Source organism: Oncorhynchus masou, chromosome 23, assembly GCF_036934945.1.
Source record: "Oncorhynchus masou masou isolate Uvic2021 chromosome 23, UVic_Omas_1.1, whole genome shotgun sequence".
In the NCBI taxonomy this organism is placed as follows: domain Eukaryota; kingdom Metazoa; phylum Chordata; class Actinopteri; order Salmoniformes; family Salmonidae; genus Oncorhynchus; species Oncorhynchus masou.
In genome coordinates, this window is record NC_088234.1 from 49,185,975 (window position 1) to 49,210,574 (window position 24,600).

The following is a 24,600-nucleotide window of genomic DNA, read 5'->3' on the forward strand; positions in this document are numbered from 1 at the left end:
CCAATTCTCAAGTATTGTTTCACCAGGTCCTGAGTGGCACAGTGGTCTAAGGCACTGCATTACTAGAGGCGTCTTTACAGATCCTGGTTTGATCCCGGGCTGTATCAGGGGTCCTGTGATCGGGGTCCCATATGGCGGCGCACAATTGGCCCAGTGTCGTCCAGGTTAGGGGAGGGTTTGGCCGGGGTAGGCCGTCATTGTAAATAAGAATTTGTTCTGAACTGGCTTGTCTAGGTTATTTTACTCAGGCATTTCAACGGTGGTGGCGCACAGTAATAGGGAGCCAGGCAGATATGCGTTTCACCAAATCACCAATGTTAATCTTGAAATATAGCCAAACTGCTACCTTATTCTCGAAATTAAATGTCGAGTTTACTTTCGAAATATTGTCACTTTAATTAACTACATTTAATTTCGACTTTATTCTCGAAATATTGCCACTTTTTTAAAGGACTATCATGCAAAAAAATATCCAAGTTTCACCCCATGTCGCAGTTTTTTAAATGTTCCTCTTCACTTGGAATTGATACTCTTCGGTAGATTAGAGCACACCTCTAATACTTTGAAATTGAAATCTTACTCCGTGAGGCTTTGGCATTACACCGTGAGGTACAGGCATTGTATCGGGCAGCCCTATCACCGGTAAGAGGTTGAGTTAGGACCCAGCATGCCAACCCAGCAGAAGTGTTGTTCTTTAGTGATATTAGATTATTCTTGCTGTTTAATCAATTGAAGTTTCATCACAGAAATGGAGACAGATATTATTGACTCACTGGAAGATCTGGGGTAGGTTTAAAAAGTTTTCTATGAGAATAGTCTTTATTTAGCTTATCTGATTATATTTTAACTAGCTAGCTCAACTGGTTAATTTAGCTAACGTTAGCTGATACGTTGACTGCCTGTCATCGGACTACTGTCACAGCCAGAGACAGCTGAGCAGTAATCTAAACTCTGCAGGCTCTTTCATACATTTTTGTGGCTAGCTGCTATACATACGGCTTTATGACTTACTTTAGATTATATTGTGAATGTAAAAGTGACCTAAATATATCGATTTAGTCTGAAATTACCTATCATGCCAACCGTTTGATGTTTATTCAGCCGGCACAAACATTGGACAGGCACCGCCTTAGTGTTATGAATACACTGAAGCTGGAAAGGTCCCATTTATCTAATGACTGGTTGCTATTCACAGTAAAAATCAGTTCAATGGAGCTCGCCGGTTTGTAGTCGTAAAATCGGAAATTAATTAGCTACGGCTGTTTCAAGAATGGGGTTTTGGGATAAACGCCGAAAATAAGGTCTGAGATTAACAGAGGATATCTTGTACGTTTTGTTCTATGAGATAATATCAGTCCTTTAACATGACCTTTATCAATTCTGAAGACGTTAGTTATGTGCTTTATGTACCTATTTTTCTTATTTTATTATGTGCTTCAAAATTCACAGTGACGTTAGTTGATGCAGTGATGCAGATTATCTCATAGAACAAAACGTATACGATCTCATAAACCTGAGTTTACCACAGATCTTATTTAAAAATAATAAGAATAATTATCAAAAAAAAACATTCATTTTCCCATAGGCTTTGTCCAACGAACCACGACGGAGATCGTGCCTACAAAAAGACGCCATTACTTGTCAATTGAAACAGGGCATTTCCATAGAAAATGACCCATGAGCACCAACATGTGAAGTTCATTTAAGTGTATAACATTGGGTGTCAAGTGAAAGATAAGAGTCGCTATATTTTTGGGAAATGAAGGCATAGATACATTTAGTCATAAGTAAAATACTATGCTTTCAGGCTAAACAGATGGAAAGGGGGTCTTAGAAAACATCTACCAGAAAGTCTTAAAAGGTATCAGAAATACATCAAATCACAAAATTGTTGATGTAAAGACCCATGCCAACTAATATCAACACTTATATTTAGTTTCGGAAAACTGTATTCTATTGTACTGTGCTCTGCTCTGTAACGCTGTGATGTCAAACTTGTGAAAAATGAGAATGACATTCATATAATTATACATTTATGTGTATGTAACAGTATAACTTTAGTCCGTCCCCTTGCCCCGACCCCACCCACGGAGCATCTTTACCCATCGCTCCACAAAAGCCGCGGCCCTTGCAGAGCAAGGGGAACCACTACTACAAGGTCTCAGAGCAAGTGACATCACCGATTGAAACACTATTAGCGCGCACCACTGCTAACTAGCTAGCCATTTCACATTGGTTACACTCACCTCCCGGTTGACCTCCTCCTTTTCCGCAGCAACCAGTGATCCGGGTCATGGCACCAATGTAACAGTATAACTTTAGTCCGTCTCCTCGCCCCGGGCGCGAACTAGGGACCCTCTGCACACATCAACGATAGTCACCCACGAAGCATCGTTACCCATCGCTCCACAAAAGCTGCGGCCCTTGCAGAGCAAGGAGACATCTTTGAATCGTAATTCGGAGCAGATATTTAAGAGTTTTGGGATAAACCTAGTAGCATAAAAATCTGAGGGACATTTTACTATTATCCTGTTACCAAAGTTTTAATTTACACAATTCCTCCATTATATTCGCTTTTGTACAATTTTCAGGGGAAATTGTTAAAAGTAATCTTTGCATAGAATTGTATGGTTTGTTGAACTTTGAAATCAATAGTTTTTTGTTTGGCATACATTTTTAAAGTGAAAAAATGGAGTCAGAGTAATTATGTTATCGTGGAATTGCCCAGCATGCACAGCTCCTTTTGATAAGTACATTTTTGGACTTATACGTTAATAATAATATCTGATGGGGTATGACAGTTGAACTAAGCTCATTATGTATCCAATGATTCTTGAAGAATATAACTTGAACTAAGCTCCTGCGGCATTTACAACTGTCGTACCCCATCAGAACTCCAAATATAACTTGTTTTACTCCCAATGTTTCTAACAAAGTAAATGTAAACAAATAATAAATACCCTCAAAAATTATTTGTTGGTCTGATGTGATTTAATGAGGAGCATTCAGACGCTGCACTTGATGAATTTATGAAATTGTTTCTTACAACTATTGATAAACATGCACATGTTAAGAAACTGACTGTAAGAACTGTTCAGGCTCCATGGATTGATGAGGAATTGAAAAACTGTATGGTTGAAAAAGATGGGGCAAAATGAGTGGCTAATAAGTCTGGCTGCACATCTGACTGGCTTACTTACTGCAAATTGAGAAATGATGTGGCTAAACTTAACAAAAAGAAGAATGAACTGTATTATGAAGCCAATATCAACGATTTAAAGAATGATGGAAAAAAACTTTGGAGTACTTTAAATGAAATTATGAAATTATGGGCAGAAAGACATTCAACTCCATCTTACATTGAGAGCTTATTCATCACAAAACCATTTGATGTTGCCAATTATTTTAATGATTATGTCATTGGAAAAGTGGGAAAACTTAGGCAGGAAATGCCAACAACAAACAGTGAGCAATTGTATTCATGCATAACAAAACAAATAATGAAAGAAAAGCATTGCAAGTTAGAATTTTGTAAAGTTAGTGTGGGGTAGGTGGAAAAATTGTTATTGATCAATAAGGACAAACCTCCTGGCATTGACAACTTAGATGGAAAGCTACTGAGGATGGTAGCTGACTCTATAGCCACTCTTATCTGTCATATTTTTATTCTGAGCCAAGAGGAAAGTCTTTGTTAGGCTTAAAGGGAAGCCAAAGTAATTCCACTACCCAAGAGTGGTAAAGCGGCCTTTGCTGTTTCTAACAGCAGACCTATAAACTTGCTGCCAGCTCTTAGCAAACTGTTGGAAAAAATGGTGTTTGACCAAATACAATACTATTTCTCTGTAAACAAATTAACAACAGACTTTCAGCATGCTTATAGAGAAGGGCACTCAACATGTACTGCACTGACACAAATGACTGTTGATTGGTTGAAAGAAATTGATAAGAAGATTGTGGGAGCCATACTGTTAGATTTCAGTTCAAATTTTGATATTATTGACCATAACCTGTTGTTGAAATTACTTATGCGTTATGGCTTTTCAACCTCTGCCATATTGTGGATTCAGAGCTATCTATCTAATAGAACTGAGGGTTTTCATTAAGGGAAGCTTCTCTAATGTCAAACATGTAAAGAGTGGTGTACCGCATGGCAGCTGTCTAGGCCCTCTACTCTTTTCTATTTTTACCAATGACCTGCCAGTGGCATTAAACAAAGCATGTGTGTCCATGTATGCTGATGATTCAACCATATATGCATCAGCAACCACAGCTAATGAAGTCACTGAAACCCTTAACAAAGAGTTGCAGTCTGTTTTGGAATGGGTGGCCAGTAATAAACTAGTCCCGAACATCTCTAAAACCAAGAGCACTGTATTTGGTACAAATCTATCCTTACGTTCTAGACCTCATCTGAATCTGGTAATGAATCATGTGGCTGTTGAACAAGTTGAGGAGACTAAATAACTTGGCCTTGCCTTAGATTGTAAACTGTCATGGTCAAAACATATAGATTCAATGGTTGTAAAGATGGGAAGAGGTCTGACCGTAATAGAGATGCTCTGCTTTTTTGACACCACACTCCAAAAAGCAAGTTCTGCATTCTCTAGTTTTGTCTTATCATGATTATTGTCCAGTTGTGTGGTCCAGTGCGGCAAGGAAAGACCTAGTTAAGCTGCTGCTGTCACAGAACAGAGTGGCACATTTTGCTCTTAATTGTAATCAGAGGGCTGATATAAATATTATGCATGCCAGTGGCTAAGAGTTGAGGAGAGACTGACTGCATCACTTCTTCTTTTTTTATAAGAAATATTAATGTGTTGAAAATCCCAAATTGTTTGCATAGGCAACTTACACACACACTTGTCCCACCAGACATACCACCAGGGGTCTTTTCACAGTCCCCAATTCCAGAACAAATTCAAGAAAGCATACAGTATTATATAGAGCCCTTATTGCATGGAACTTCTTTACATCTCATATTGCTCAAATAAACCGTAAACCTGGTTTAAAAAACCCAGATAAAGCAACATCTCGCGGCGCAACGCCTCTCCCCTATTTGACCTAGATAGTTTGTGTGTATGTATTGATATGTAGGCTACGTGTGCCTTTAAAAAAAAACTGTAGTTTTGTCCTTGAGCTGTTCTTGTCTATTGATGTTCTGTATTATGTCATTTTGTATTAAGTTTTGTGTGGACCCCAGGAAGAGTAGCTGCTGCTTTTGCAACAGCTAATGGGGATCCTAATAAAATACCTAAGCATGGTTAACTATAATTTTTATATCAATGTTGATATCATTGATGGTCAGTCCTTGCACCATAGCTCTATGAATTTGAGTGGTTACAATTCTTCCAGCTCCATCCCTCAGCTTTTTTACCAAAACAGGGGTGGGGAGGGGGCTTTATTCTTTCAACTGTTGATTGCTGCTTTAATGACTAGCTAGATTAACTGGTAAGTATAGGTTTTTAGTGAAAGTCTTATGAGGTTACTGTCTTTGTTTTCTCAGGTACCAAGGCCCTCTGTTGGAGGATGGAGCACTGGAGGCTGCGGTGAGCGGGGGAGCAGCAGCACCAGAGTTCACCAAGGTGTGTGCCTGGATCGTCTCAGAGCTCAAGCTCTACTGTCACCTGGAGGAGAATGTCCATGCCACCAACTGTGAGTTGGTTTTATTCTTAACTCATCTCAGTGCTTGTGAATTGAATAATAAAAGAAAATTGTATTTCTCTGGGTTGTCATTGCACCAACTCTCCATCTACCCCACCCAGGTCCCAGTGAGGCAGAGGGGTTCCAGCTCGAGATGAGTGGTCTTCTGTCTGAGCTGGCCTGTCCTTACAATGTCCTCACCACAGGAGATGTCACCCAGAGGCTGCTTAACAAGACAAACTGCCTACTGCTCATCAGTATGTGAACAGCATAAGTCAACCTTCTCCCTGTGTTGTCAGTTTCCCTATCATTTATAGAATTCATATTAATACAGTATGATGATTGCCGTTTGAATGATATGCTCTCTCTCTCTCAGCCTTTCTGATCTCGGAGCTGGAGGCCTCCAGGATGATCCTGGTAAACAAGCCTCAGAAGGCAGCCCAGGAGGCCGGAGGCAGTGTTGTCTTTATGGAGCTGAAGGGAATCTGTGTGTCCCTGGGCATGTCCAAACCCCCAGCCAACATCACCATGTTCCAGTTCTTCAGTGGGATCGAGAAGAAGGTCAGTCCATGTCACACCAGGCTATGTCAGTATTATGTTATGATAGGTTTGTGATTTTTTTGTTGAATGCAGCTATACTTTAGCTAAGGTTTGGTTCTCTCAACATTAATATTCTCTCCTTTTTTCCTCAGCTGAAAGAAGCTCTAGCCAAAGTGCCATCAACTCATGTTGGGGGTCCTTTGATGAAGAAGGCACTTGGACCAGTTCACTTTGTAATACCCTTAAAAACAATAAAGATGTGCATAGCGGAATAAATTTGCCACTGCAAACCAAAATATATGTTACATTCTTAAGCAGCGTACTATACTGCAGTCCACTTTGTCCTGCATTGTTGGAGCTCGAATCTCCAAGAATTTCACTGTACCCTGTAATTACATCTGCAACCCTGTACATGTGACTTACATTTTCTAATTTAATTTACATTTCTCTTTTACAGGAAAAAATCGAAGCCATCAATCAAGCACTTGTGAATGAGTATGAAGTCCGAAGGAAGATGTTGTTGAAACGTCTTGACGTGACAGTTCAGTCCTTTGGTTGGTCTGACAAAGCTAAGGTGAGGTGTACAGGTGTACTGGGAAGATTGTTATAATTATTCAAAGTGTAACTGGTTGTAGTCTGTGTTATTCATTTACAGCATATTTGCAATCACAATGCATTTGTACTGTAAACAATTGAGTACTGTATGTAGAAATTGAATTTCTATTGTTACACAGAAACATGCTGAAAAGCTGGCCAATGTATACCCGCCTTTGCGTTCAACCCTCGCCACAAAGAGCAAAGTCTCGGTAGCTCACCTCTTTGCTGCACGAGAGGACCTCTCCAAGATTATGCGCACAAGTAGTGGCAGGATAAGGGAGAAGACTGCTTGTGCCATTAACAAGGTAGGGAACAGATTTGTAATTCTCCACTTGCTAACTTTTAACGTTTATCTCAATACTACCTTGAGAGCTGCTGTCACATTCTGTTTTTTCATACTTCATGTCAAGAAAATATTTAAAAACTATTTTGGCTACTTTGGCTGTGCTGTCAGAAAACACCCCTCGGCTTGTACATGTTCTGTTGATTAACTTTTTATTTATTTTAATTTTTGTTGTGCAGGTTCTAATGGGACGTGTGCCAGACAGAGGTGGGCGACCCACTGAGATTGAGGCCCCCCACCAGAGATGCCCACCTGGCAGAAGAGGCAAGACGGGCCACAGGGAGGTGGACACTATGGCAGTGGTGGAAGAGGAGGCAGCAGGGGGGGCTACGACCAACACTCTCAGGGGGGCCGAGGGGGTTACGAGCGAGGAGGAGGGGGTTATGAAAGGGGCGGGAGGGGTGGAGGAGGGGGTGGCAGAGGGGGCAAGGTGCAGGGAGGCTGGTCGGACGGAGGAGGAGGAGGAGGAGGAGGAGGTGGTGGTGGTGGTGGTGGTGGTGGTTACCAGGGTCATAACCAGGAAGGAGGTGGCCACCAAGGGGGTGGGGGGAGAGGAGGTTACGGGGGTGGAAAATTTCAAGGGAGCTTCCAGGGCCCTGGTTACCCTGCAGGAGGGCATCAAGGCGGCGGAGGTGGTTACCAACATGACAACCACAATCAAGAAGGAGGTCGCCACCAGGATAGGGGTGGCAGAGGGGGTCGTGGGGGTAGGGGAAGAGGTGATAGTAGAGGAAGAGGTGATGGTAGGGGAAGAGGACAGGGGGGAGGTTGGCGAGGGGGTCAGAATTTGAACCAAGGAGGACAGTTTGAACAGTTCTTCCAGCAGGGTGGCCAGCAATACAATCAAGCAGGCTTTAGCCAGGGGAGCAAAAACTACACTAGTTGAAAAGAAAGTGCAGGCCACTGAAGCAGAGATCATGCAAGAGCCATGAAGTGAAAACGCCTTATTTTCTAAATGTGAATATTAATATAAAGCATGGTAATTATAATTTCTTCCCTAAACCGAATAAGAATGTGGAGAGTGACCATGTCTCCAACAGAAGAGAAAAAGTCCAAGTCATGCATGACATGAGAGCTCAAACAAACCAGACTTTTCCATAATTCCATGGCTGTTAACAAATGACTGTTCCCATGTGTTCTTTTGCATATGTGAATGCTTTTGTTTATGCTGTGTTCCACTATCTTGCCACATGAAAGTTGAAGCCAATGTTTGCCATTGTAACACCTAAATTATAAAGCCTTATTTTGAAGATTATTTGAAAAAGGAGTTGAATGTCATGTTACTACATATGATAAGGTGAAAACTGTGGAAGTATTGTAGTCCATCCTTAGTTAATTTAATTAATACTTGAAAAGAAACAAGCTTTATTTCTCCAGTGGGTTTTTTTTGTAAGCTTTGGTTTACATTATTGTACTAGGAATGGGTTAAAAATAAGCTTGAGCCTCAAATGTTTTGCTGTTGCAAATAGTTTTGACTGGTATCTCCTCTATTACTTATTTAAAATATGCCACCTAATGATGCTTATAAACAAAATTGTGTACATACTTGGATGTAAGAAAGACTACTTGGAAGTGTGAATGAATGAGAGGTGAGCAATAAAATCTAATTGATTTAACATGCCTGTCATCTTTATTTGGTCATACTTTCAGCTTAATTGTTGACCACCAGTATTTTGTACACAATTTGAAAACCAGTGGACCCACATTAGCTCCGCATATCAATTAATGCTTGATCATAATGTAATCAAATATTATAGTTTAAAAACGTGCTGTAATGCTATTGCTAATCCTTGGTGGACTTTTATTTTGAAATGCAGGATACCGGATGTTGAACACTTTACAGCTTGAAGTTCTTCCGCTTTCATTCACTCGCCAGCTACTTCAAAGTAAGCGAACTAATGAGTAAATGTTTGTTTTGACATTCGGGGTTTCCCTGATAAGTCTTGATATCGAGCATTAATGTAATTGCCCTCATCATTTGACGGCTACAATGTTTCGTGGTTTTCACCATCCCGGAGAACTTCCTCGGGGCCCTGCTCCCTTAGGCCACCCATCCCATGTACAGCCACCCGGTCCCAGCTACGGAGGGCCCTTTGGCCCGCCACCCCACGTTCCAATGCCTGGACACTTACCTCCTGGATCTTGTCATCCTTTCTTACCTCCCGGATCGGGAAGTGAATACCTCCACAGACCCATGAGGGAACACTATATCAATGTACGTAGCTAACGTTGTCAGCTAATGTGCTTCACAACAAATCCATAGCTAGTCGATATATTCTTTAGTTTGTTCCTTGATCAAATGTATTAATGCTTAAACTAGGATACTGGTGCACTCAGCCAAAACACCATAATGTTAATGATTGCAATGGTCAGCTATCTAGTATGCTAATGTTTACAAGTTGTTTGTACCTCAGACTCCACACTGCAGCAGTTACTCCATTGACCGCAGCACAGTGATCAGTCTGGGTGGTCAACAGATTCTCCCACCAGACACACAGCATCTTCAGATGCCACAGTGGCCCGCCAATCCTTTGGAATCATGTCAAAGAGACAAGAGGTGGGGAAATGTCAAGATTCAAGGATTTTGTGATGCATAGCCTAGTTCATAACCTCTTTTAGCTATGGCTGCTTGCAATGAACAGTAATCTAAACAGTTTTTACTTGTATTTCAGTGAGAACTTGACAGCTGGGGAAGAATTCCTCAGATGCCTTGCAGCTAATAAGCCAGTCCCTGACTTCCTCAAAGGAGTCAACCTGTTGGACGCAGGGAAGGCAGTCAAGGCTCCAGGTGTACCGGAAGACCGGGGTTATGAGAGGCAGAGACTCCGGAGCAAATCTCGCAGTCCAGCGAAGGAAAGCAGGGGCAGGAGTAAGAGCCGAGCAAAGAGCCAGGTAAGAAGCAAGAGCCGGGCAAGAAGCAAGAGCTGTCCGCGCAGCAGAAGTCGTACCCGAGGGAAAAGCCGGGCAAGAAGCAAAAGCCGACAACGAAGCAGGAGTCGCAGTCGTGGAAAGAGCCAGGTCAGAAGCAAGAGCAAGGCTCGTAGTAGGAGCCGGAGCCGAGGGAAAAGTCGGGTGAGAAGCAAAAGCAGATCAAGGAGTAGGAGTCGTAGCTATGGAAAGAGCCGGGGCAGAGTGGACCATCATTCCGACCACAGGGACAAAAGGAGCCCCATTCGGAGCTGTAGCAGCAGGATCAGTAATCACTCCTCCGTACACAATGACCTGCTCGAGGGCCTGAAACGGGTTATGAACAGCAAGCAATTGGAGGACAGTATGCCTTCCATCAAGAATGCCATTCTCACAATACAGGTATAGTATGAGAAAGTCATGGGTTGTTATGGGGTATGTTTAGTTAATGATGTTCTACAAACATGGCGAGACCCATTTTTAATTTATATCTGCAGTGAAGACTAGACAATCTAGCAAATGTAAAATCAAACCTCAATAAAACCCATTGATGTCTTTTCTGTTTGTTCCATAGGCCAATAACTTTAGCAGAGATATCCAGAGCAGCAGAGCAATCCAGAGCAACTGTCTTCCATGTGGACCAGTCTTGGCCAGCAGACAGGAATTTCTTCAAGCCTCAGATGGGCCCAAGCCAATCAGCAGACAGGAGGAGACCGACAGCAATCTTCTCCCCCACGAGAGAGTGGGCTGTGACTTCTCCTGGCTGCAAGGCACCAGGGAGGTCTCGCCTGTTCAGAAGCTGGAGGAGGTCGAGGATGAGGAGAACTTCCTCTATGGGAATGAGGATAACCAGTCAAAACAACGCCCTGCCACCCTGCCTTTTGCACCGTCCACATCCATTACCCAGCAGAGCGATGCAGAGATCTCCCCATCAGGCCCACCCTACTATCAAAGCCAGCCTCTGTTCGGGAACCATGGTGAAGTCCTGGAGTTCAAGATGCCTCCTCAACCGGTCCAGTCCAGTGTGAGGCCTGAGCAGAGGGTGCAGCCTGTTCCTGATGTGAAGCCCGCCCCCACTGTGAAAGAATGTGAGGAGTTCAAGACCATGTTGAAGAACATTGGACTGAATCTGGGCACATCAGAGATCAGTAAGATGATGGTCAAGCTGCAGCAACAGAAGGAGGGGAAGATGCCAGAGCAGAAGAGGGAGGAGAAAGTGCCATCACCAGCACCAGTGCTGCCTCTTCCTCTTGTAATTGGGGCATCACAGGAGCCCAGACTGGCCTCGCCAGCACTCGGGACAGCACCAATACGACAAGCATTGGAGTCATTACAGTTCATTATTAAAGGTTAGAGCAGTCATATATAAATACATTTGATATGATGTATGTACTTTATTTTTTAAATAAGCATTTTGTGCATATGGAACATTTCTGGGATCTTTTATCTCAATTCATGAATTCAAATATATATCTATTACATACACACAAAACCCATTCACTCTTGCAGGAAAAATGTTAATATATACTGAACAAAATATAAATGCAACAATTTCAATGATTTTACTGAGTTGAAGTTCATACAAGGAAATATGTCAATTAAAATAAATTCATTAGACCCGAATCTATGGATTTCACATGACTGGCCAGGGGCACAATCATGACTGGGCCCGGGAGGGCATAGGCCCACCCACTTGGGAGCCAAGCCCACCCACTGGGGAGCCAGCCAATCAAAGTGTTTTTCCCCACTGAAGGGCTTTATTACAGACAGAAATACTCCTCAGTTTCATCAGCTGTCCATGTGGCTGGTCTCAGACGACCCCGCAGGTGAAGAAGCCGGGTGTAGAGGTCCTGGATTGGCGTGGTTGCTTGTGGTCTGCGATTGTGAGGCCCGTTGGCCCAAATTCTCTAAAATGACATTGGAGGCAGTTTATGGCAGAGAAATTAACATTCAATTTTCTGGCAACAGCTCTGGTGGACATTCCTGCAGTCAACATGCCAATTGCAAGCTCCCTCAAAATTTGAGACATCTGTGGTATTCTGTTATAATCTCCACCCCACATAGCCTGGTTCCTCTCTAGGTTTCTTCCTAGGTTTTGGCCTTTCTAGGGAGTTTTTCCTAGCCACCGTGCTTCTACACCTGCATTGCTTGCTGTTTGGGGTTTTAGGCTGGGTTTCAAATCAAATCAAATTTTATTTGTCACATACACATGGTTAGCAGATGTTAATGCGAGTGTAGCGAAATGCTTGTGCTTCCAGTTCCGACAATGCAGTAATAACCAACAAGTAATCTAACTAACAATTCCAAAACTAATATCTTATACACAGTGTAAGGGGATAAAGAATATGTACATAAATATATGAATGAGTGATGGTGCAGAGCAGAATAGGCAAGATACAGTAGAAGCTTCGAGTACAGTATATACATATGAGATGAGTATGTAAACAAAGTGGCATAGTTAAAGTGGCTAGTGATACATGTATTACATAAGGATGCAGTAGATGATAGAGTACAGTATATACGTATACATATGAGATGAATAATGTAGGGTATGTAAACATTATATTAGGTAGCATTGTTTAAAGTGGCTAGTGATATATTTTACATCCTTTCCTATCAATTCCCATTATTGAAGTGGCTGGAGTTGAGTCAGTGTGTTGGCAGCACATGACCACATGTAACTCAATGTTAGTGGTTGCTGTTTAACAGTCTGATGGCCTTGAGATAGAAGCTGTTTTTCAGTCTCTCGGTCCCAGCTTTGATGCACCTGTACTGACCTCGCCTTCTGGATGATAGCGGGGTGAACAGGCAGTGGCTCGGGTGGGTGTTGTCCTTAATGATCTTTATGGCCTTCCTGTAACATCGGGTGGTGTAGGTGTCCTGGAGGGCAGGTAGTTTGCCCCCGGTGATACGTTGTGCAGACCTCACTACCCTCTGGAGAGCCTTACGGTTGTGGGCGGAGCAGTTGCCGTACCAGGCGGTGATACAGCCCGCCAGGATGCTCTCGATTGTGCATCTGTAGAAGTTTGTGAGTGTTTTTGGTGACAAGCCGAATTTCTTCAGCCTCCTGAGGTTGAAGAGGCGCTGCTGCGCCTTCTTCACGATGCTGTCTGTGTGAGTGGACCAATTTAGTTTGTCTGTGATGTGTATGCCGAGGAACTTAAAATTACTACCCTCTCCACTACTGTTCCATCGATGTGGATAGGGGGTGTTCCCTCTGCTGTTTCCTGAAGTCCACAATCATCTCCTTAGTTTTGTTGACGTTGAGTGTGAGGTTATTGTCCTGACACCACACTCCGAGGGCCCTCACCTCCTCCCTGTAGGCCGTCTCGTCGTTGTTGGTAATCAAGCCTACCACTGTTGTGTCGTCCGCAAACTTGATGATTGAGTTGGAGGCGTGCGTTGCCGCGCAGTCGTGGGTGAACAGGGAGTACAGGAGAGGGCTCAGAACGCACCCTTGTGGGGCCCCAGTGTTGAGGATCAGCGGGGTGGAGATGTTGTTGCCTACCCTCACCACCTGGGGGCGGCCCGTCAGGAAGTCCAGTACCCAGTTGCACAGGGCGGGGTCGAGACCCAGGGTCTCGAGCTTGATGACGAGCTTGGAGGGTACTATGGTGTTAAATGCCGAGCTGTAGTCGATGAACAGCATTCTCACATAGGTATTCCTCTTGTCCATATGGGTTAGGGCAGTGTGCAGTGTGGTTGAGATTGCGTCGTCTGTGGACCTATTTGGGCGGTAAGCAAATTGGAGTGGGTCTAGGGTGTCAGGTAGGGTGGAGGTGATATGGTCCTTGACTAGTCTCTCAAAGCACTTCATGATGACGGAAGTGAGTGCTACGGGGCGGTAGTCGTTTAGCTCAGTTACCTTAGCTTTCTTGGGAACAGGAACAATGGTGGCCCTCTTGAAGCATGTGGGAACAGCAGACTGGTATAGGGATTGATTGAATATGTCTGTACAGCACTTTGAGATATCAGCTGATGTACGAAGGGCTATATAAATAAATGTGATTTGTTGTGTGACAACTGCACATTTTAGTGGCCTTTCATTGTCCCCATCATCTGTGTAATGATCATGGCTTTTAATCAGCTTCTTGATATGCCACACCTATCAGGTGGATGGATTATCTTGGCAATGGAGAAATGCTCACTAATAGGGATGCTTCTACACCTGCATTGCTTGCTGTTCGGGGTTTCAGGCTGGGTTTCTGTACAGCACTTAGATATCAGCTGATGTAAGAAGGGCTATGTAAGTACATTTGATTTGATGTATGTACTTTATTTTTTGAAATAAGCATTTTGTGCATATGGAACATTTGTGGGATATTTTATCTCAATTCATGAAACTTGGGACCAACACTACATTTTTGTTCAGTATATATTAAGAATGCGACTAATTGCATTTTTCTTCCTTTCTGTAGCAACAAGGGACAAAAGGGCCAATAGTGATCCACATGATGGCAACCATTCCCAAAGGAATTCAGACAAACAGAAGGTAAGGTTACTCGGCAGTGTCATTCCAATCACACTCTTTTTTTTCCCTCTGAGACAAGCCTCACTATTACTGATGATAATTACTCCTGATGTTTGTTGTGTCACAGCATGTTGTGATGTCTAAACTAGAAAACACTGCATTTTAACATTGTGATGAAATGGGACTTTCTAGAGCAAAGATGACGAGGAGAGTCAGAGGAGATCGAGACATGACCAAATGAAAAGGAAAGAAACTCTTGTGAAGGAACTGGAGGAATTGCTAAAGCAGGACGGTATAGTATTGTTCATTATAGACCTGTCTTTCTACCCAGTCTTTCTCTATCTACATAATATAAATGACTGGTAGGCCATCATTGTAAATAAGAATTTCTTCTTAACTGACTTGCCTTGTTAAATATAAATAAATATAAGCGTTATTTTTGTTGCCATCATTACTTGGTAATAGAATGACACCTAAATGCCTTTTCATTCGTATATTCAGGGTCTACCTTTTTGATTCCGGTCATTGGGTTCTACTGTCAGAGGTGTGAGGAGTTCTTCGGAGACCTGACCACTGCTGAGGGCCATGCAGCAAACCACCGGCGGAATGAGCCTAGCATGGCATGTACCTAGCTACATTCTCTCGCCCCACACAGTAACCCAACTGTATACACTGCATTCACCAAAGAAACAGCATAGTTAAACCATTGCGTTGTTCAACCTAGATCACCCCTCAGTATAAACTTTAGGTTCCTTTCCAGTCCACTTGTCTTCAGCATCCATAGAAAAGTCAAATTCCCCAAAGGATTTGTGGTATTATAATCCCAAACTGTAGCTACTTGTTTCACCTTGTCTATAGCAGCAGCATGGAGACAGACGACCTGGAGAGGACCGAAGACACCCTAGCCATTACATCGGGCACCCCCTGGGTCCAGAGTTGGGGGACCAGGGAGACCCAAGAGATCAGAGGTATCGCAAACTAGACGAGGGCCCAAAGGGTTACAGGAACGACAGGGAGAAGATCTATGTGAAAGAGGAACGCCCTTGCAGCCCCAGGATAAAGATGCCGATGGTCCACGGGCACACCCCACCAGGTCTGCAGAAGGCCAAGGGGAGAGAGGAGGGGAGGGTGGATAAGGGCTCTTGTGCTGCTTCCTCTGGCCATGCCAGTGGGGAATATGGTAGGGTCAAACTGGAGGTAGTGGAGACCAAAGGAAAACCCAACGTGGAAGCATGTGACAAAAAGGACAAAGATAAAGGAGAAAGCAGTTCTAACAGTGATGACGAGAAAGACAAATCTCCTAAAGGCAACAAAAAGAAAAAGGAGAAAAAGAAGAAGGAAAAGAAGAAGAAGAAGAAGAAGAAGGAAAAGGGTTAGAAGTAATAGCTGCTGTACTGCATGTCCTGGTTTGATTGTACTGTATCTCTGGAGGACCTGGCCTTGGGTCATTGTTTGGCATCATTGCAGCTGTATTCAGAAGTTGGTGCTTTTAATGTTAAAAAGAAGCAGTACTCCTCTGATTCGTTCTCTCCTTTTGGGGTTGTTTTGTTTTTCAACAAACTGTGTTCCTCTGTGTTGTAGTGGATAACAGCACATTGAATGCTGTTGGAGGACAGGCCGTTCCAGGGTGCATATGCAGCATTTATGATGTCCAGAATTGTTTTGCTGCCAGCTACTGATCCTATTGTTCAGCCCTTTAGTTACTGTAGATGTTTATTAAATAACCCTCTTTATATTGGGCCATGTTTGTGTATATTTCACCCGGTACAACCTTGATTTAGTGCTTTGAGTGTTATCAAATGTACTTTTTCCATTTAAAGGTCAACTGCCATTTGAAGCGTGTGCTGTCTTTCTTCCTAATGTTAAACCGATGAGATGGAATTGTTCTGTAATGAAGAATTTTTTTATACATTGTCCTCTTATAATATGTGTCTCAGCAATTGATGGCGCAAGGCTATTTGCACGTGCACATGATCTTGCCAAAGTCATTGGATCCAGTCAGGATAGGAACAGTTGACATGTTTTTGTAAGGTGATCATTTTTTTCTGATTTATATACATTGTTTTTGTCTGCTGTTGCTTACTCTGACTTCCTCTTTCTCACATATTAGGCATTTCCATTGATCCAGGTTTATTTGACAAAAGCAATGTCGGGGGAAAAATATTCTGACGTGTAATAGAAACGGCAGATATAGGAGACATTTTAAAGCTCGACAACATTTTTATCCGTTCAATAGGGTTCTATTTTTCTTTTGTTGAACTTTCTTTACTGCAACTAATGAGGGAAACTGATTTTGAATAAATGTTGATTGTAAAATACTTTAAGGTATGCTGGGCATGTGATGGCATCACATAACTATAGGCTCCACTCCTAAATGCCTACTGCTTGCAAAATAAGTTTTAATTTTAAGCTAACATGGAATTGTTTTAAGATGGTCATACCATGGATCATTTATCTATTTGATTTTGAATTTTATGACCCCTTTGGGTATCAAAAATATTTAGTGATTTGATAAAATATTTAATTTCACCTCCATTACTATAGCACATAGAAACGCATTGAATAACACATTGATAAATGTCATAAAAGACAAAAAAATAGATCACATGGAATAAGGTTTTAAAGTGTCTGTCCTAGATATACGAAAGCTCAAGAAATAGTTTAGTTTAGAAAGTATACATTCCCCTTGACTTATTCCACATTTTGTTGTGCCTGAATTAAACAAAACTAAAAATTCTCACCCATCTACACACAATACCCCATAATGACAAAGTGAAAACATGTTTTTAGAAATGTGCAAATTTATTGAAAATTAAATACAGAAATGTCTCATTTACATACACTACCATTCAAAAGTTTGGGGTCACTTAGAAATGTCCTTGTTTTTGAAAGAAAAGCACTTTTTTGTTGATTAAAATAACATTAAATTGATCCGAAATACAATGTAGACATTGTTCATGTTGTAAATGACTATTGTAGCTGGAAACGGCAGATTTTTAATGAAATATCTACAAAGGCGTACAGAAGCCCATTTTCAGCAGCCATCATTCCTGTGTTCAAATGGCACGACTCCAGGATGCTGGCCTTCTAGGCAGAGTTCCTCTGCCCAGTGTCTTGTTTTTCCTATCTTAATCTTTTCTTTTTATTTGCCAGTCTGAGACATGAATTTTTCTTTGCATTTCTGCTTAGGCCAGCATCCCTGAGTCGCCTCTTCACTGTTGACATTGAGACTGGTGTTTTGCGGGTACTATTTAATGAAGCTGCTAGTTGAGGACTTGTGAGGTGTCTGTTTCTCAAAGTAGACATTAATGTACTTGTCCTCTTGCTCAGTTGTGCACCGGGGCCTCCCATTCCTCTTTATATTCTGGTTCGAGCCCGTTTGCGCTGTTCTGTGAAGGAAGTAGTACACAGCGTTGTACGAGATCTTCAGTTTTTTGCAATTTCTCGCATGGAATAGCCTTCATTTCTCAGAACAAGAATAGACTGACGAGTGTCAGAAGAAAGTACTTTGTTTATGGCCATTTTGAGCCTGTAATCGAACCCACAAATGCTGATGCTCCAGATACTCAACTAGTCTAAAGAAGGCCAGTTTTATTGCATCTTTAATCAGAACAACCGTTTTCAGCTGTGCTAATATAATTGCAAAAGGGTTTTCTAATGATTAATTAGCCTTTTAAAATGATAAACTTGGATTAGCTAACACAATGTGCCATTGGAACACAGGAGTGATGGTTGCTGATAATGGGCATCTGTATGCCTATATAGATATTTCATAACAATCTGCTGTTTCCAGCTACAATCGTCATTTACAGCATTAACAATGTCTACAATGTATTTCTGATCAATTTGGTGTTATTTTAATGGACAAAAAATGTGCTTTTCTTTCAAAAACGGGAACATTTCTAAGTGACCCTAAACGTTTGAACGGTAGTGTAAGTATTCACACCTGAGTCAATACATGTTAGATTCACCTTTGGCACAGATTACAGCTGTGAGGGTAAAGTCTCTGGGTAAGTCTCTAAAGGCTTGTTCACATAAACAGTTTGAAGTGACTCAAATCTGTTCTTTTTCCTGCAGTCTGAACAGCCAAAAAGCACATGGAATTGGATATTTCAAGCCACACAAGGGTAGTATTAAGTCAGAGAAAAAACGGATTCCTGGCCATGTGACTTGTCTGAATGGTCAAATCTGATTCATTTCTGGTTTTTAGACTGCTATTCAGCATATCTTGTTGCTTGTTTGCTACTCTGTTGACAGTTTGACAAGAACATGTGGTAGCTAACAAGCTTGATAATTGTTTACAACAAATTAGTGAATGTGCTGTATAGCTAAACAGCTGGCTAGCTAGTTTTACTACTGTGGCTAACCAAAAAGGACTTGTTTTGAAAGTTGGATCATCTTATCCTTTGAGGCTTTAAAAATGTTCTTACCCTATGATTTTGAAGATTCAAAGCAACTGGGAAATGTCCATGGCAGACATTGTTGTCATGTTAACTTGCTGCATAACTTTTGAGTGACAGGAAGCAAAAGCACCACCACCAATCAGCCTGCACCACTGCACACCTGGCTAACTATGATAACTAGCGTAGCCTTGTTTTTATTTTTAAAATTGTTTCTATTTAACCTTTATTTAACTAGGCAAGTCAATTAAGAACAAATTTGTATTTACAATGATGGCCTAGCAAGGGGCAAAAGGCATTCTGCGGGGACGGGGCTGGGATTCAAATAAGAAATGTAGTACAAAACACAAGAGACACCGCAACACTACATAAAGAGAGACCTAAGACAACAACAGCATGTCAGTAACACATGACAACAACACGGTACCAGCACAACATGGTAGCAACACAAACATAGTACAAACATTGTTAGTCACAGACAACAGGGCAAAAAGGTAGAGACACGTGTAAGTAAGTGTGTTCATGATTGAGTCTTTGAATGGAGAGATGGAGATAAAACTGTCCAGTTTGAGTGTTTTTTTGCAGCTTGATCCAGTCGCAAGCTGCAGTGAACTGAAAAGAGGAGCGACCCAGGGATGTGTGTGCTTTGGGGAACTTTAACAGAATGTGACTGGCAGAACAGTTGTTGTATGTATCTCAGATAGGGGGCAGTTTTATAAATAAGCATCAACCATTTGGTCTTGCGTCAGGAATACAGAGATAGACAGTTTAGAGTATAGAGTGCAGTGATGTGTCCTATAAGGAACATTGGTGGCAAATCTGATGGCCGAATGGTAAAGAACATCTAGCACTCTTACCTGCCTTGAGAGCACCCTTACTTGCTGATCTATAAATTACATCTCTGTAATCTAGCATGGGTAGGATGGTCATCTGAATCAGGGTTAGTTTGGCAGCTGGGGTGAAAGATGAGCAATGAGCAAAACGATAGAGGAAACAAAGTCTAGATTTAACCTTAGCCTGCAACTTGGATGTTTGCTGAGAGAAGGACACTGTACCGTTTAGCCATACTCCCAAGTGCTTGTATGAGGAGACTACATTAAGCTCTAACCCCTCAGAGGTCGTAATCACACCAGTGGAGGGAGGGGCGGGGGCATTCTTCTCACCAAACCACATAATCTTTGTTTTGGAGGTGATCAGAACAAGGTTAGGCGGATGCATTGAAATTGAGATGCAGCCCATACAAAAAACAGATAGCTCTATCTTAAACCAAAGATTATGGATATACTGACAAGATACATGTCTCTCCACCCTAACAATGAGAGTCCTTGTACACAAAGCGACACGGCGGGCTGTCTAACTCTCACCTATCCTTTCTTTAGATTGGTGGATACATCTCATTATTGTAAAACTTTTTGAATTTTCGATGAGGATTGTTGACGTCATCCGCCTGTAATTCAAAGGAGAGAGATGCTATGCTACTAGCCTCATACCATGAATATGCATAGCCATCTCGAGACAACTCCGATATAAAGTGTTTTTTCTCAAAGTTGGCGGGTTGTCACGTGTCCTACTTATATCAGTACACTCATAACTTAAGCATCCCAAAACTTATTTTCGATCAAATAAACCTCACGTAGCAAATAAACCACAAATGAATGTGGTTGACCAAATTCAACACTCATTGACCTCCATACAAATACTCTTTGCTTGGTGGGTGAAACAACAACAAAAAACACCTGCTGGAGGAAGACAGATTTTCAGAAGAGTTGGGTGTCTCTACCTCTACTTAAACTGAATTATTTAAATTAATGTTCATTAGATTGATGCACGGGTGAGTCAATAGACTCATAAGGATGAATTATTTTGTGTCGATAAAAACAGGTGGATGTAATGGCGTCACACCTATAAAATATACATATTTCGCATAAACCTACAGTCAAATAAAAATGTGTTTGAAGTGTTTCCATGACTCATTTAGGCAAATTGCACATTAATAAATTGATGACAGTCTGTATGCCCTCCCACCTCTCTGTTTCATGTCTCAGGTAGCCGGTAAAAGCCAACATGTATAGAATACAATAATTGACTAACATTTGTCAAATTCGAATCATTCTCATGTGCCAATGTACTGCCATGGCCCGTGCCCTGGTGAAACTTGCACTCCTGTAGATCTGAAATAATTGGATAGTAAAACTTGCAGTGGTGTGTATTCATGGATGCCAAGGGAAGCCATGCTTCCCCTCCAAATGTACCAATAAAAAAATACAAATCTCTGGGTTTCATAGTTTTCCTTCAATTCCCAAGAGGATGAATGTATCTCACTGGAGAAAGCATCCGAGCGAGCGAAACAGCGTCCCTCTGTCTCTGTATATGTGTAGCCAATCTAGCTGATGCTTTTTGGTCAAAAATAATATGATATTGTTGCCGCCCGTAGCATTTGGCCTCACTTGATAAAAAAATTATACATTAGTAGCCAATCAGCGTTGAGCTTAAATGAGTGAGCTCAACTGTGAATGGTCCTGGCACATCTAAAAAAGTGTCAAGGGAAGACTGTTTGGATTTAGCTTCACACCAAAAAATAAAATTGTTGCATCTAGTAGTAGTGTTGTCATCCGGTGACTAGCTAGCTAGCTAAAATTGGTCCTTTCCTAATTTAGTCATCAACGGAGACAGGGATTTGGACTTGTGGTTTTACTTAATTCTCTATAGTGGCCAATGCTTATAATGGTGATTCTGATCCAACCATAAATGCATACATTGTTCCCCTGGCCAGAGAGGATGGAAGTTCTATATGTATATATATGCAGGCTAATCGTTGCCCAAGAAAGGAAGTTAGGCTAGCGAGCAAGCATTTTAGCCAAGTAGCCTAGGACAACAAAAACTAAAAGCTTGTACTGTATGACAGTCATAGACCATTTCGGCAACATGAAAGAGAGGGTGGCATTGGCGTTTCTCTCCAAGTAAGTTGAGTCAACATGTTATTTCTATTTATGCACAAACACACATTTGTACCATGCAGTGGCGACTTTAGCATGTAAATCTTGATGGTGCTAACTCCCACTTTTTTTTGACGCATGCCAGCTATGCCACTACACAACGTAACACTAAACAATACATTAATTGTACTATAATGGTGACAAACGGTGCCCACAAACTGTTAGGGCCTACATAAAGCTGTCCCAAAAGCAGAGCTTTCCTTCAGCACCATGGAGTGAATCCTTACCACCACTACACCTGACTATCAGCGGAGCCTTGTCTGGCAGAAAAACAGTTAATTGAGCCTCATTTACTGCCTTTAAAAAAACATAGCTCACAGTATTCTCCAAGTACACCAAGTTAGAACTGTAGGATAAATAAAGGGGGCACATAAGCAGACAATATTCAATGATTACGTTTCTCTCAAGACAACTGGGAACACGGAAAAAAACAAGATTGAATCATGACGTCAGTGATCTTCAGGTCGGAGCTCTAGAAAGAGGCATGAGTACCTGACTTGGAATTCAAAGTTGGATGACCTTCAAAGTCGGAGCTCGTTTTATCAGAGTTCCAAGTTGTCTTGAACGCCCTGAAGTCTGAGATATCCCACTTCCGAGTTTCAGTTATTTTGAATGTGGCAAAAGTCATGCTGGATTGACAGCATGGCCAATGAATTCAATCTTTTCTAGCCCATGGCATGTGAATGTTTATCATTTTAAGCTTGGAAAAGAGACCCATAAACCCAGACTAGTCTTACATTTGGAACAGTGCTAAGATTGTCTATCAACTATAAAAATGTAGCAACAGAACAAGTTACAACTGAAGTATCTGCTCATCAATGAAATCGAAAAAAAATCAATGTTTAACACAGTAGCCACATATCATCAGGTAGGCCTTTATGCACTTATAACCGTTTTTTCATTTGGGAAACTATCATTTTCTAATTTATTCTATTTTATGATATAGTTGTTACATTTTTTTATTTGTGTTGACTGTGATTAGGGCATGGGAATATAAGAGCATCTGCTAGGCTAAATGAACAAACTAGGTATGCATAGCTCACCGTATGATCTTCAAACCAAAGACTGGCCAAACTCGTGTTTCTAAAATTGAATTCAAAGGCACTGTATAGCCTAATAAGGTAAATTTAATTTCATTATGAAATTACTTTTTAAATGTCATTTTATACAGCCTAAAATGCAATGTTGATGTGTTGTCGAGCGCTCCTGACAGCGTGTAACTTGTCACAAAGCTTCACAATGTATTTCTTAAATTGCAGGCTATAGCATTGAAATACTAATATAGCCTAATTATTTTTTAGGTTACTTGGCTTACTCCTGACTGATTTAGAGTTATGTTGTTAAATAGCCTGTTGAAATGTATAACGTCATAGTGACAGAATCACACATTACTTTCCAAACATTGTGTCCTCGGCTATAGAAGGTGGTAGCGCAGCCTCTGAATGTGGTGGTAGTGCAGCCTCATAGTGACAAACCAAAGATATCCCATATGCATCGGAGTTACATCGTTCCCCGGCAATTTACAAATTCTTTCTAGCATAAAGCATTGCGGTCAAAAGCGTCGTTATAGATATCTTTATATAATCAGGTCCATTAGATTTTTTTTCAATCTTAATAAGCTAAAAAGGGGTTGGCCTATGCTTTTAGTCATTTTCTTAAACAAAAGCAACAGTTAACTCATCTACCACCTCAATTCGAGCCCTGGTTTTAACTTAACACACTAAGATATTTAAGGAGTGCATGGTGACATGGCTAACAAAATCTATGGATAGTGGACTATAAAGTCAAATAGGTAGGACTACCTCATATCTTGAATAGGAAGAAATATGCTCCAACACAAAGCCCTCTTAGTGTTAGTAGCCTAAAGTCAAATGAAAATGAACTGTTTAAATGAATTAGACCTTCTCGAATTAGCCTACTTTCAGCACCCATGCGCTGTCCATCTCCGCGGCCGCCGTGTCATAATAAAGTAGGTTATGTAAATTTCTCGAATATGACTTATTGTGAGGTCAATAACTCTGATAAATAGCTTCATTATGGGCAACAAAACATTTGATTTCAATAAAAACATTGAAGCAGAAACAAGTTTAACTCCGGTACTCATCTTCACGCTCTCCCTCTCAAACTGAACATGACATACACAACAGGAGCATACCCAGGCGTTGTATGGAGGTCATATAGGCACGTGGAGGCCACACAGGACATTAAATCAAAGTTGGATCAGCCTGTAGTGTGGTTTTCCACTTTAATGTTGAGTGTGACTCCAAATCCAGACCTCCATGGGTTGATAAATTTGATTTCCATTGATAATTTTTGTGTGATTTTGTTGTCAGCACATCCAACTATCTAAATAAAAAAGTATTTATTAATATTTAATTCATTCAGATCTAGGATGTGTTATTTTAGTGTTCCCTTTATTTTTTTGCGCAGTGTATATATATATATATATATATATATATATATATATATATACACACACACACACACTGATTTTAGCGTTGGCAAATTGGCTTCGTCTCATTGTGAGAAGCCTATAAAACGTTGCTAGATTCACAAACATATTTTTTGCAATTCTGAAATGCATTGGAATAAATGACCAAACTATAAAACTAGCTAGCCAGCTACGGGCAACTGTAGCTAGATACTGTAATGACCTGACTAGATCATAAAGGAACAATTGTCCAGACAGAGGATTGAGTTTACGAA

General features: G+C 41.3%; 2 protein-coding genes across 3 annotated transcripts; both read left to right on the forward strand.

Moving 5' to 3' along the window:
• Positions 1–653: 653 nt before the first annotated feature.
• fam98a (family with sequence similarity 98 member A) lies at positions 654–8,736 on the forward strand. Its single transcript, XM_064932378.1, is given in 9 exon segments — positions 654–786; positions 5,504–5,652; positions 5,763–5,897; positions 6,017–6,201; positions 6,333–6,413; positions 6,638–6,754; positions 6,915–7,082; positions 7,300–7,348; positions 7,351–8,736. Coding segments are annotated over 9 exon segments (1,578 nt in total). The 5' UTR covers positions 654–748; the 3' UTR covers positions 8,007–8,736.
• A 210-nt stretch (positions 8,737–8,946) lies between these two features.
• Positions 8,947–16,335, forward strand: si:ch211-195b21.5 (serine/arginine repetitive matrix protein 2). Of its 2 annotated transcripts, none has more exons than XM_064932379.1 (8): positions 8,947–9,335; positions 9,535–9,677; positions 9,793–10,429; positions 10,602–11,376; positions 14,446–14,519; positions 14,691–14,790; positions 15,000–15,118; positions 15,357–16,335. In XM_064932379.1, the coding sequence occupies exons 1-8, from the start codon at positions 9,111–9,113 to the stop codon at positions 15,873–15,875; spliced, it is 2,592 nt and encodes an 863-aa protein (XP_064788451.1). In that variant the 5' UTR covers positions 8,947–9,110; the 3' UTR covers positions 15,876–16,335. The 2 variants fall into 2 exon arrangements, with proteins under 2 accessions (XP_064788451.1, XP_064788452.1); XM_064932380.1 differs by having other exon boundaries at positions 15,360–16,335.
• The last annotated feature ends 8,265 nt before the right edge of the window (positions 16,336–24,600 follow it).

Bases quoted from the DNA above. Each gene is read 5' to 3' on its own strand.
- si:ch211-195b21.5 (XM_064932379.1), top strand. From the start codon at position 9,111: ATGTTTCGTGGTTTTCACCATCCCGGAGAACTTCCTCGGGGCCCTGCT. The intron at 9,336-9,534 runs GTACGTAGCTAA...TTTGTACCTCAG, and splicing joins TGAGGGAACACTATATCAAT to ACTCCACACTGCAGCAGTTA. The intron at 15,119-15,356 runs GCATGTACCTAG...CCTTGTCTATAG, and splicing joins GGCGGAATGAGCCTAGCATG to CAGCAGCATGGAGACAGACG.